Here is a 12,906-nt window from a genome sequence, read left to right as displayed (position 1 = left end):
GCCCTAAATTGACCCTTAAATGCTAAACTAAATACAATATGTGAAGAAGAATTTCAATAAAATTCCAAACACACCTAATTTGCTACCAAATTGTTCGGGGGTAGGGGACTCTTCCCTTGAGCTTCCTCCAAAAGTCTCTTGAAATACAAACACAGTTCTCTTGAGTCACAACATAGTTCACAATATAGTTCTCTTGAATCCTTAAAGGGCCATGAGTCTTCCGCTTTCTCTTACACATTTTCACATATAGGGGTTTTGAATTCTGAGCTTTCTCAGTACTTCTATTCCCTGATACACTCTCCTGCCAGGTTTGTGTGCCTTGTTCCTGAAAACGGGTATGGGCCTTCCCTTGTTATCACGGTTTCTTCTTACCCCTGATTTATGTCACGTTCTTGCTTGGGTGTGAGTCCCATACTTACTGTTTGCCTGGTTCACTAAACTGCCAGGACTTCTCCGCTCTTTGTTCACTTTCTCTTTTATCCAGTTTGCAACACTTCTCCAGTATTGGGTCAGGGACCCTTTCTTATTAAATCCACTGTCTTACTTTGCTTTTGCTCTCAATAATCTGTGTCGGCAATAGTTCACTCCGTTGCATAGGCTCTTTCCTTCAGTAATGTTGCTTTCCTCAACAATGTTCGCATTGGTAATAATTACACTGCCTTTACTTGGGTTCTTTCTCTCAACAGTGTTTGTATCAGTAATATTTGGGCTCTCGTGTAGTACGCGGTGCACGGCATTCTCCCAAAAACGCCCCGGTAACCTGTTGGACTCTTCCGGGGCTTACCGGCTGTCCATGGTGTCTTCAGCATTCCTTGTGTTTCTCCAGGGTCTGCGCTCCCGCTCCACTGACTGGTGTCTGTTGGTCTCTGCACTGCGCTTTGCAGTCTGCTCACCTCTGGCTTCCTTCCCAGAGTCAGCACAAGTCGGGTGCCTCTCCAGTCTCTGACACTCTAATTCTCTGTCTCTTGGTTCACCTGTGTCCTTTTTAAATATCCCGGGTTTTCTCTACAGTTTCCAATCAATAAGTAGACTGCGGCATTGGCTTCCTGTGTCTATCCATCCTCATTACTCCATCTCTCTTCTTTATCTAAGTACCAAGAAAGGGTGGAAAGGTAAATGAGATGCTGGGCTAGAAAAATCTGGAAAGTCAGTATCTATGTTACAACAAGCCATCTAGGAATGTTGCAAAGGCACATGGGTGTCTTGACTCAGTCTTTTTCTGGCGCCCTGGAGCGTGTCCCCTCCCACATGATCCTCCCACAGATGGCCACCACCAGAGTCAGAGTCAGGTAGCTTCTGCCTTTCCCTGGCCACGTTAGAGACGCTTCCTTTCAGGGAATAAGTGACGAGGTTGTCAGATTCGTCACAGCCCATGTCCCAATATTGGTTCATTTGAAAGCTTTTCCCATAATGGTGACTGAAAGAATTTCGCTGTAACCCCAGAACCTCTCATTTGTAGCCCACACACCTAGCCAAATTGATACCTACACTTATAACTTGGCTATAACAGATGATTTTCTAGACCTGCTGCCATTGTTCTCTCACACGCTTTCAACACACTCTTTAAAGGTGAAGAATACACAGTAGATGTGAAGGGGTGACTGGTTTATCTTTGCTCTGAGTGCTTACAATTCTGCCCAACATCTTCCCTGTTTTGATGTCTACTGTAAATCAATTGGGGGTGAGACTGTCATGTGGAGAGAAAGGGCAGTGCATATGGCTAGAAAATATGCACACAATCACACAGGAAGATTATCAAATCATATGCACTCATGAACCAAGAAACAAGCACGTTAACACCCACAAAGTGCAAATATATGAAGTGGGGTGTAGAATAAGCACTTAGAAGATTCTTATGATTACAAAGAAACTCTGCAAGATCTTCACCCACACATGCTGTTGTTATAGGTACACTCGCCACTAAGCCCACATACAGGAGAAGCAATTACAGGTTCTGTGAGCTGACACCCTTGATGGTATTTTTTAAGGTAACTTTAAAACATTTTGAACGAAAAATAATATATGTAATAGTGGAGCCCATTAACCCTTCCTGATCAAACAGGGACCCCACATGAAAAGGAAAGCACTGGAAAGTGCTGACTGTAAAACAGAGGAAGCCCGAAAAGGAATACAGGAAGCAGAAATTACTAATATGCACACTAAATTTTGAAATCCAGGGGTCGAGGAACTAGAAACTAAGAATAAAGAAAACAAGGGACCAATCACAAACTGGAACAATGCAACAATGACAAGTAATGGGCCTAAGCAAACAGTCTTTTAAAGCTGTCTAACAATCACATGCTTTAGGTGTGATGCTTGCTAGCACCTGCCAGCCACAGGTGTTGTTTATTCCCCCACCCAACCTTGTTCTTCTAGGATGGAGATGAAGCAGCTGGCAAGGAATTCTGGGACACAAAGTCTTGTGAATAATGAAGCATGCTGGCTGCCAAAAACTCCAAATGGCTCCGGAAGGGACGTAAAATGGAAAATATGGTTTTAGAGTGCCCAAAGCACCTCATTGCTGTGTTTGAAGGTTCAGAAGCAAAGTCCAATAGGAAATGGACCCCAAATCATGCCCCAAAGTGGTGTGAACAAGAGCGAAGGCAGCAAATCATGACAGACAGGTAGTACCTATGCAGAAAACCTCAACCATTGACGAGAGCTCATACTTTGTGTCCATGCCCGGTTTGTGGTTTGAAGACACAGGAAGATTGGCCCTCTAGCATACATGTGTGTGCAATCTACAGATCTTTTTTTTTTAGCCTGCTATGACTAACATGTCTTTCATCGGCCTGCTATAGATAAAAATGTTACTTTTATATATATCATGCTAATCTTACCTTTTGAAACAATTCTTCTTTTAATTTATTTGTATTTATTGGGCATTTGTGTGGTGCCTATACACAAGTGTTTCCAGACGCCACAAGATGGGGGGTAGGGGGCAGTGGGGAAAAAGAATAAATGGTCCTACTAGGCCTTGTGACATTCAGACTGCAAGTGCAGTGACAATATGTGCAGGCGGAGAGGAGTGGACAGGGCGAAAGGGCTGGGGTAAGGGAGAGGCGGGTGTAAGTGCAGGATGGAAGTGCCGAAGGGGCTAAACAAGTGATGAGGGTAGCCCAAGGAAGGCAAGTGCATGGATAAGCCAGGGGTAAAGGACAGCCCATATTCAGTGGACCAGAATCAGGCTGGTCAAGTGCAAGTGCTGATTTGGTGTGCTGGGATAGACTCATTGAGGGCCTGGCCCCAGTAAGACTCATAAGGGACCAGTGGCAGTGGCAGGGGGGAACGTTAGCACGGGAGAGGGAAGGAGGAGGAGAAAAGGTAACTCTCGAGAAGCTTCTGGGACTTAAGGAGATCTGGCACAAGTCTGATAGGGGCACGAATGCCGGTCCAGAGGGAGGCTCCTGCCGAATGAAAGAGATCTATCTCCCACTCTCTGCTTGGCGACACATCTGATCAGCAGAGAGTTGGAGCTAGAGGACCGAAGGACTCTAGCAGGGAGGTATTTGGGGAGAGAAAGTTGGATGTAGCGGGGGTCCCAGACCCCAGAAAGCCTTGTGGTTGATGCAGAGGATCTTGAACTTGATCCTCACAACCAGCGGCTTGAAGCCAAGGATAAGCCTTAGAGCACTATTGTGGATTAGTTGAAGAGGGCAAAGAGAGGAAAGAGGGAGATTGTGGAAGAGGCTATTGCAGTAGTCCAGCCTAGAGAGGACCAGAGCTCTGAAGACATTGAGCTTCTGGGGAAAGGTGAGAAAAGGTAGAATGCCTCTGAGGAGGTGCAGCTGAAAGTGGGCCTCATTGTTGGTGTGCTACACCTGGACAGGTTACTCGCATGGTAGTCACGGCACAGGAAGAGCTCAGCCCGCCATGCCGGCTGTGCCTACGCATGAGGGCGCATCCCCAGCGTTCAAGGAACAATTCTTTAAGTGTCTCAGAGAATCTTGGGGTTTTATTTGCGAATGTCCGCAATACAGAAGAAGAACCAGGCAGGCCTTTGAGAGGTTCTCGATCTATCCTTATTAAACCTCTCCCTACCCCTTCAAATGTTCAAGATGGTTACGCCAGACCTGATAGCGGAGTCTCTGTGTGGGGGTGACTGGACCTGAAGGATGCATATCTACACATCCCAATATGGCACCCCCACCGCTCCTACCTATCGTTCATAGTGATGGGCTGCTCTGGTCAGAGGGTCACTGTGTCTACCCATACCTCGACGATTGGTTGATCTGGGTGGAATCCCCAGGGTAGGTTTGAAATATGGACTCCAGACTGATGGACATCCCCTAAGAACTGGGTTTCTCCAACAACAAAGTCTCAGCTTCAGCCGAGCCAAGCCTTGGTCTGAAGTGGGATACCAGTGGAGCAGAGGATCTTCCCCACGATGGAGAGTGTGGAAGCTCTGAAGGCGCTTACTGGACATTTTCTCAGCAGGTCGAAAACTTCATCCTGGTGGTACCAGCATCTGTTGGGAATTATGGCAGCGTGCCTGCTGGCCGTTTCGCTTACAAGGCTCAAAATGAGGAGGGTTCAGTTACACCTCGCAGCTTCCTGGAACCAGGAGACGGGCTCTCAGGTAGCTTCAGTAACCATCCCGGCAGCACTCCACCAGGATTTGGTTTGGTGGAGGCAATAGACCAATCTTATGGTGGGCAGACCGTTCAGACAGGCACTACCTACTTATACCATCACAACAGACTCCTCCTTGGATGGATGGGGCGCAACTGTGGGCAACCACAGTGTTACATGGTCTGTGGACAAGGGAGGATCGGAAGAGTCACATCAGCTTGCTCTAGCGAACGGCCATACAGCTGACTCTCAGGGCGTTCCTACCAGTGATCACGAACAGCTCGCTCTGCATATAGATAGAGCTCCACTTGCATGTACTAGATCAGCAATCATGGGGGCACCAGATGCCCCCCCCGTGCCTCCTGACTATCGAGATCTGGGAATGGGCTATATCCCACAACATATGGCTTTCTGCAATCCACCTTCCGGGGGACTCCAGTCTAGAGGCGGCCAGGCTCAGCAGGTTGGGGGTCAACAACTAGGAGTGACAGTTGAACACACAAGTTCTGCTGGAGATTTTAAGGTTGTGGGGCCAGCCCCACATAGACCTATTTGCCACGGAGCAGAACTGACGATACAACAGTTTGCTTCCTGGCTGGGCAGGGGCAGAGGCTCACTGGGGAATGCCCTACACCTGCAATGGAATGGAATGTGGGATTATGCATTCACCCCAACCCCACTAATCCACAAGGCCATCTGCAAGATCAGAGAAGCTTGACACTTAGGTTTAATTCTGATAGCGCTGCAGTGGATGGCCAGACCATGGTTTTCGGTCCTCATACGTCTCTCAATGCAGCCCCGGTGCCTCTTCCAGTCAGGACAGCCCCACTCCTCTCCCAGCAGGGGGAACGAGGGAGGGCAGTGGTTCACCCCTCCCGGAGAAGTTGGCCCTGGCAGCCTGGTTCCTGAGCACGTAACCCTGCAGCACCTTCACCTGTCTCAGGACAACCTGAAGATAGTACAGAAGGCAAGAAGTGACTCCACCAGGAGCCAATACAAGAGCAAATGGACCAGGTTCTGCTGCTGGGCCAAGGAAAGGGGTGTAGACCCATTGGCGTGCACACTTGCTCAGGTGCTGTCATTCTCGGCACATCTAGCAGAGTCAAGGGTGCAGGTCGACATGTGCCGTATCTACCTGGCAGCGCCAGGTGCTTACAGAAACTCGGACAATGGCTCATTCTCCAATTCCAACCCTGTGGTCAAGAGGCATCTAACGGGTCTGATGAGGTTGTATCCCCCTATCAAACGTTCACATCCGGTCTGGGACCTCAATGTGGTGCTGGGCACCATGGCACATAAACCCATCGAGCCCATGGCGTCCGTCAACATCAGGCTGGTCACAATTAAGATGGCTCTTCTGGTGGGCCTTACATCAGCGCACAGGATCAGCGAGATTGAGGCCCTCGTGGCCTCGGAACCCTATACCACGTTCCATTGTAAGAAGGTGGTGCTCCGCATCCACCATTAGTTTTTCCTGAAGGTGGCGTCTTCGTTTCATCTCAACAAGGAAATAGTTTTACAAACTTTCTTTCCCAACCCAAAGGACGAGGCAGAAAAGGTATTGTACTGTCTTGATGTGAGGAGAGCCCTCAAGTTCTACCTCGGGGGACAAAAGGCTTCCGCAAGTCAGATGCATTATTCAACACCTTTGGTGGTTCAAAGCCAGGTTGTCTGACGTCAAAGGCCTCGATAGCTAGGTGGATGGTTGCGGCCATTAAGGAGGCCTACAAGTAACAGCATAAGGAGGTATCGGCAGATCTTCATGCTCATGTATCGGGGGCAAGGCCACGGTGGTCGCCTTCCAGAGGCATGTGCCATGGCAAACAATCAGCAGGCCGGCTACCTCCTCAGCATTCTACATGCATTGTCTAGATGGAAGTACACGCTCAGCCTCTGCCTTTGAGGAAGTGGTCCTGAGGAACCTTTTCTCTTAAGGTCTTCCACGTCTCACCTCCTTAGGGCTTCAATCAGTGGTAATACCCATGCAGTATGGAGGAAAGGGGAAGGGAGGTAGGAGTAATTACAAGTTACTCACTGTAGTGACTAACATGCTCGTACTCCATAGTCGCCTTTTCACCATACGTTTCACCATCCTCCGCCTTAAAAAAGGAACGTTGTTAGGCAGTTTAATCTAGCCGATGCGTCAAAGGGGATTGAGGTGTGGCGCCAGAGGGCTGAGTCAGGGGAGCGCATGCTCCTAGGGCCAGGCCTCTCTGTGCAACAAAAGTTAAATGGGAAAATACTTTTTTGGGTGAAAGTTTCCGTTCCCGTCCCTAGCAAGGGACGCCCATGCAGTATGGCGGAAGTGGACTATGGACTAGAAGTACGTCAGTCACTACAGTGAGTAACTTTTAATATCCCCATGATGTGTTGAAGTACTCACAATTCTTCCCCCAAACCAAAGCCCTTGAATAGGAGTTTCTAAGGCCACTGGTTCTGCCATGGAGACTATAATACATTAGCACCCTGGGAGGTGCTGTCAACCTATAAGAATGCTCGAAACGCAGGCTGTATTCACTAAGTAAAGCCTGCGTTTCAAGCATTTTCATTGGTGTCCGGCGGGCTTCCCTTCCCCCTTCACCTTAGCACCCGTGTAGCTCTCTACATTGATGACCTCCGTGTTGATGGATTTCCTTGCTTTCAGCACTGCGTGGTATTAGGCCGCGGGATAAACGTCAGCTTCTTTAAAAAAAAAAATATATACTATTCGCATCTGCGTATGTAACTACATGGATGCTAATGGCGATAATACGCGAGGCGGCGGGCCGACCCTGTCAGCAATGGCACAGCTGCCCGCATTAACAGACCCTTGCTTCACTCAGCCATTAACTTGGGCAGCGTGCCGTTGCAGACAGGGTCGGCCCGCTGCTTTGTGTAACATTGAAGACTGTAAGTTGCTTTGTATAGTAGTTTTACACAGGATGTTTTTTGACAAGTCTACATTTACTATGTGTTTTTAAAAGCTTGCTGTGTGGTATGTTCATTAATTCTGTGTACCTTTTTTTATTTGATTTTTAGAATGTGTTCTGCATACCGTTTTGCCACATTGCTGTAGGGTAATTGCAAAGGTGACCGAGGAAGGATTTAATTAGTTAATCACTGAAATAATTAATAGTAACTGACAGTCAGCATTGTTTTAGTTCTTTGCTTACAGTCTTAGTTTGTCAACAAGCTGGCAGCCAGGGACTGGGGTACACCTACCATGAAGTCAGGAAAGATTTTTTTACTATGTAATCTTTTTTAAAGCAAGTGTTTTTTCTTTCTGTTTTTTTTTCTTTCTCTAAAAATAACATATTGTATGCTTCTCTAAGTGATGCCTGCCATGAACTTTGCTAAACTGGAATAATAAGGATTACCAGCAGTTGAACCTGTCCTTTTCATTGTTATGAGGCAGTGTATTCTAAATTTGGGCTAGAAATCTGAATGGATGAGAAATAAGGGGTTCCTCCATATGAGTGTTGCACCAATTGTATGTGATCTGTTGTTTTCATTATTAATTGATGCTACATGAAGCGTGCCTGATTGTGTGATAGGATGGACTTGTAAGTAATTCTATTTTTAGATGCTAATCTGTTCTATAATTTCAATGTATTCCATTAGTTTGGAGCCCACAGTGCATCGGAAAGGAAAACTGAGGAGTATGACACCCAGGTAGGACAACTGTGTTTTGTCAGCTTATAATGCATTGCATCATTTATTAAATGCACTGTAATGCAATTAAAGCAATGTTTTAGTATATATATTGTTCTATTGTGCTATTTATCTTGGCATGCCCAGCTAAAATTGTTTATACACGTGCTCTTGTTTCCTCCTAAAACAAAGATACATCAAGTATGTTTTGAAAATATTCGATTTTTGTATTTTTTTATATAATTGGTGTCTTTATCTGTAAAAGGCAGGGCTGGCCCATCCATAATAGGTGATGGGGCAGCAACCTGCCAGAACTGGTGCCCATTGTGTCGAGTTGAACCAGCCCAGTGAAACCCCCGAGTGTTCCCTCAGATGCTTTTTAAAGCTGAGACAGCGTTCTTGGGCTGGCTTTAACTGTCAATGGGAAGCGTCTTAGCTGAGTTATCAGTCCTAGCACACAAGTAATAGGGGATCTTGGAAATGACAAATGCAGGACCAAGTAATTCAAGAAAGGATTAACCATTTTGCAATCCCAAAACACATGGCTAAACGTACCTGTATCATCTTTACAATGCCAACATTCATTAGATGGCAGTTTACTAGTCGATATCCGGCTCGGTGACCGGTACAGCGGATATATTTCTCTTTATTGTGTATACCGCAGATTGCAATCTACCTTCCAAAAGCAGGAACTAGAGCAGACCCTGTTCAACTCCCGCTCAGAAATATCCTGATTTAATTCCATTTCCCACCTTTCCTTACCAAGCGTTACTGCTTGACCTTTTGTATTTTATCAGAATACCTTCATATTGTATCATATAAACGTTATTCAAATTGTAAAACACTATTTAATCAAATGATAAAAACAAGTTAAAACCACAGATGCAGATACATAATAAATATAAATGGGTCATCATTAATAGTAATGAACAGAATTCATAACATAGCCTTCAGTAAATTTGAGCGTTGTCGAGGTGCTTTTCTTAGATAGTTACTCTGGAAACCACAAAATCATTAATGAATAAAGCCACACATTGGATCAACACAATTCTGATGGGTCCAAGTATTGACCCTAATCAAGTCATAATGGCGAGAAGTGGGAGGGGTGGGCCTTCAAGAAAATTAATAGAAGGGGACTGTATTGTAGTCTCCTTCACCAACCCACAAATAGCCACATGGTAACTTCAAACCTAACAAGAGGGCTAAGGCCTCTACATTGGATAGCAGAATGGTTGACCTGGATCATTTTTACCCCCCAATGGGGTTGCAGGTGGGACCTATTCAGGGAATATGGAGAGGGGGCTAAACCGGGGAAATGGATCAGGTGGCAGGGGTGTCCAAGTGCATGTAATGCATTCTATGCATTACCATGGACCAAGGTGGGTAGAAGTGAAACACTGGTGCCAGGTAGAGGCAAACCATTCAGGGGTGTGTTGTCGCAGAATAGATTAGATCCCCTATCATCCCAGGATGAACGGGATTGACCAAGGGGCTTAATGTCTCAGAATATAGTAGGGGTCTAAGAGTCTCGGGCCGGTAGTGGGCAGGAATTGGGGATTAGAATTCATGAATGGGAGGAGGTAGGTCTCCATGCTAAGATTATATCCTGGAATATAGCAGGTACGAGGGGTAAATTGGACCAGGCAGGCACAGTGGAATTTTTGTGGTCTCATGATGTGAGCCTCTTGCAGGAAACATGGGCTCTAGAGACACCCCTACAGGATGGTTATGTCTCCTTTGTAATACCGGCTAAAAGAAATCGGAGGGGGGATGTTATTGGGATCTTGTCACTCAGGTTGCTTCAGTAACCATCCCGGCAGCACTCCACCAGGATCAAGGGTTGAGGTGTGGGAGACACAGATGGACTCCCTTCAACTTTTAAGGTTTAGTCTGCCTGGCAGTGGTAAATTTGATAACCTAATAACCTAAACTTTAACAGCTCCCATAAGGTAGAGGGGAATAGATGGGAGAAAGTAAAGGGGTTTGTGGATAAGTATCAGGTGGACAAATGGCGCACCAATATCAGGCTCTTCTGGGGGGGGGGATTTCAATCTTAGAATGGGATGTGGAATTCCAAATGAGTTTTGAGGTACAGGAGGACCTTTCTCTAAGTGTCCGGGAACCCCACATGGAGGACCCCCGGGTGTGTGCAAAGGGACTTCAACTAATTGAATGGGTCATGGGATCAGTGAATGGCTGCTTTGAGCCGGATATTCCTAGGAAACGAACATTCCATATCCATCTGGGTTCCTCAACAATAGATTATTTCTGTCTCTCTTTAGATCTGTGGAAAGACATGGTGAAAATTGAAGTGGTTACATGGGGTAGTAGTGACCACAACCCACTGGTTTAAACAATCGAGGGACTGTTTGGTAGGAAAGGTCACATAAACAGTGTACCCTGCCGAGTTGAAACTGAAGCAGCTTCACTAAGAAGGATTAATAGGGGGAAATTCAAGCCTCGGTTTTACATTTAAATATCGTGGCCATGCTGTCCACGGAAATGAGTGGAATTTTGGAGCAATCGGCCAAACCAGAGGTGTGGTGGTGGTTCTTCTATGGCCATTCTGGAGGCATTTGCTTTAAAGTAGGGTTGGGGGTTCGGCAGGGCTGTCTCCTTGCCCCCATACTCTTTACCCTGTACATTAATGGTTTGTGGAAGGCCTTGGTGGCAACCAGTGTGGATTTTTTGAGCCCCGCGGGGGGTGGCAGGGGGGGAGCGGGCCAGGTCATTCCCAGTGTTGGTATATGCGGACGATACGGTCCTCATAGCCCGAACTCCTAGGGCCTTGCAGGCCTTGGTTGACGCATATGCCTTCTTTATGACAGGCTTGGGGTTAAAGATGAACACTGTCAAATATGCAGTGATGGGGTGCACCGGAAGGAAGAAGCAGGCAAAGATGTGATGCATAGTCTGCAATGGGGAAACCATTCCAAGGGTAGCAGAATTTGATTATTTGGGGGGTCAGGTTTCCGGAGGCAATGAAGGGCAGTGCCCATGTGAAAAAAGAATTGTTTAAGATGAGCCAATTATATGGCAGGTATTTCCCGCTTTCAAAGAAGGTGCAATGGTCAGCATCTGAAATCGGCACTTAAGGTTTACACTACCCAAATTAAGGCGGCCACCCTATATGGAGCATCATTGTGGGGCTATTCAAAGTCGGGAGAATTGCAGGGAAAGAAACCGTTTTTTCAAAAAACTCCTTGGTCTTCCTGGCTCATCCTCTTTTGCCTCGGTACAGAAGGAATTGGGGATGGCCTATAGGGAGGATGAATGGGCAGCTGCCTCTTGTATCTCTGGTTGAGAATATGGGCTAATAAACATTCAACTATGTGCCGTTTTATAATAAGTATGCTGGCCAAGGAAACCTGGCGCAAAATTCCTTGGCTGTGGCGTGTAAATGATTCCCTGTGCACAAGTGATGTTCAGGCTCAGTTTCCCCTGCAGCAATGTTATCTTCCTTGATATGATAGGTTATTTATAACGCGCTTAATAACCAGAGGTTTCTAAGCGTGGACCCGGGGATCGAACCTGTGTGGCTCTGTGTGGTCTTGCTTCTAAGGCAAGCACGTTGCCGCTGAGCTATCCTCCCTTTCAGCAGAGAGGGTGTGTGTCGGGGGATCATAGACAAATGGACCTGAACAGTACGGGCCACTTACGAGGATAGTCAACATAGGTTGATTAGAAGGGTCTCCGATTTACAGCCATATCTTGTCTGGACTACGAAAAAAAAACTTAGTTGGCTCATTACCAGGGCAAGATTCGACTGTTTGTTGTTGAGGGCTAACACCGCAAAGTGGCCTGGGTACTCCAATGACTCCAGCTGTCCAGTGTGTGGGGCGCCAAGAGAGGACTTAAAACTTTTTATATTATTTTGCCCCGGTTATGGGGACATCAGAAAATGTACAATTCTGCAGATCTTGAATCACTGGGAATATGAATTCATTTTCTGGGGCAACCCATTGCTTAGTAGTGATAGGGTCCTAATGGTATATCATAATCCTGAATTGAGCAGTTCTGTAGTATGCATGAAGTCTGGGAAGTTTACTCCTCCCTGGTCTCTGGGTCAGAGTGGCATAAGCAATTCTGGGTTTCGAACCGGCCCACAAAAACCTTTCTCAATGTCATAAAGAAATCCCTGTTTTATTGGACTGGTAACATCTGGAAAAGATCCAAGTACCTCGGCAGTATGTTAATTTTAATGACATTAAGTCTTGCCATCCAGGATAGCCCCATCTTCCCCTATCCGTCCAAATCACTTTTCATCTCCTCCCACAGTGGTGGGTAATTTGCCTCATATAAATCAGTGATCGGGTTAGTGATATTTATTCCCAAGGATTTAAGCTTATTTCCTGCCAAGCTGAAGGAAGAATGTGTTGCATATGCTATTATATGGGTAGAGACCTTGCCCGTCAGAGAAAAGAACCGATTTTGTGTAGTTAACTTTGAATTCGGAGTGCTTACCGTATTAGATTACCTCCTTCACTACCGCTGGTAGTGTCTCCTCTGGGTCACGGACATAAAGTAAGAGGTCATCTGTGAATAAAGCCACTTTACATTGTACATTATGTAGGGGGTCCCTTTTAACTATCGCTCGGTGCATACAGCAAGGGGATCCATCACCAGTGAGAAAAGCAGGGGAGACAGAGGGCAGCCCTGACACGTGCCTCTGATTAAGGAAAAGGGTTCCAACTAAGTTCCATT

The 12,906-nt window shown here is 46.4% G+C and overlaps 1 protein-coding gene across 1 annotated transcript in view; it reads left to right on the top strand.

The window, feature by feature from the left end:
* The window catches only part of CLPTM1L (CLPTM1 like), a 938,124-nt gene that overhangs the window by 591,121 nt on the left and 334,097 nt on the right, over nt 1-12,906 (top strand). Inside the window, exon 11 of the mRNA XM_069620583.1 lies at nt 8,173-8,223. Within this exon, the coding sequence (XP_069476684.1) occupies nt 8,173-8,223 (51 nt within the window). The remainder of the gene's footprint in view (nt 1-8,172; nt 8,224-12,906) is intronic.

The sequence above is a fragment of the Ambystoma mexicanum genome, chromosome 5q, assembly GCF_040938575.1.
Source record: "Ambystoma mexicanum isolate Mex_15411 chromosome 5q, UKY_AmexF1_1, whole genome shotgun sequence".
In the NCBI taxonomy this organism is placed as follows: Eukaryota; Metazoa; Chordata; class Amphibia; order Caudata; family Ambystomatidae; genus Ambystoma; species Ambystoma mexicanum.
Note: the sequence above shows the minus strand (reverse complement) of the source record. Positions and strands in the feature narration are given on the sequence as shown.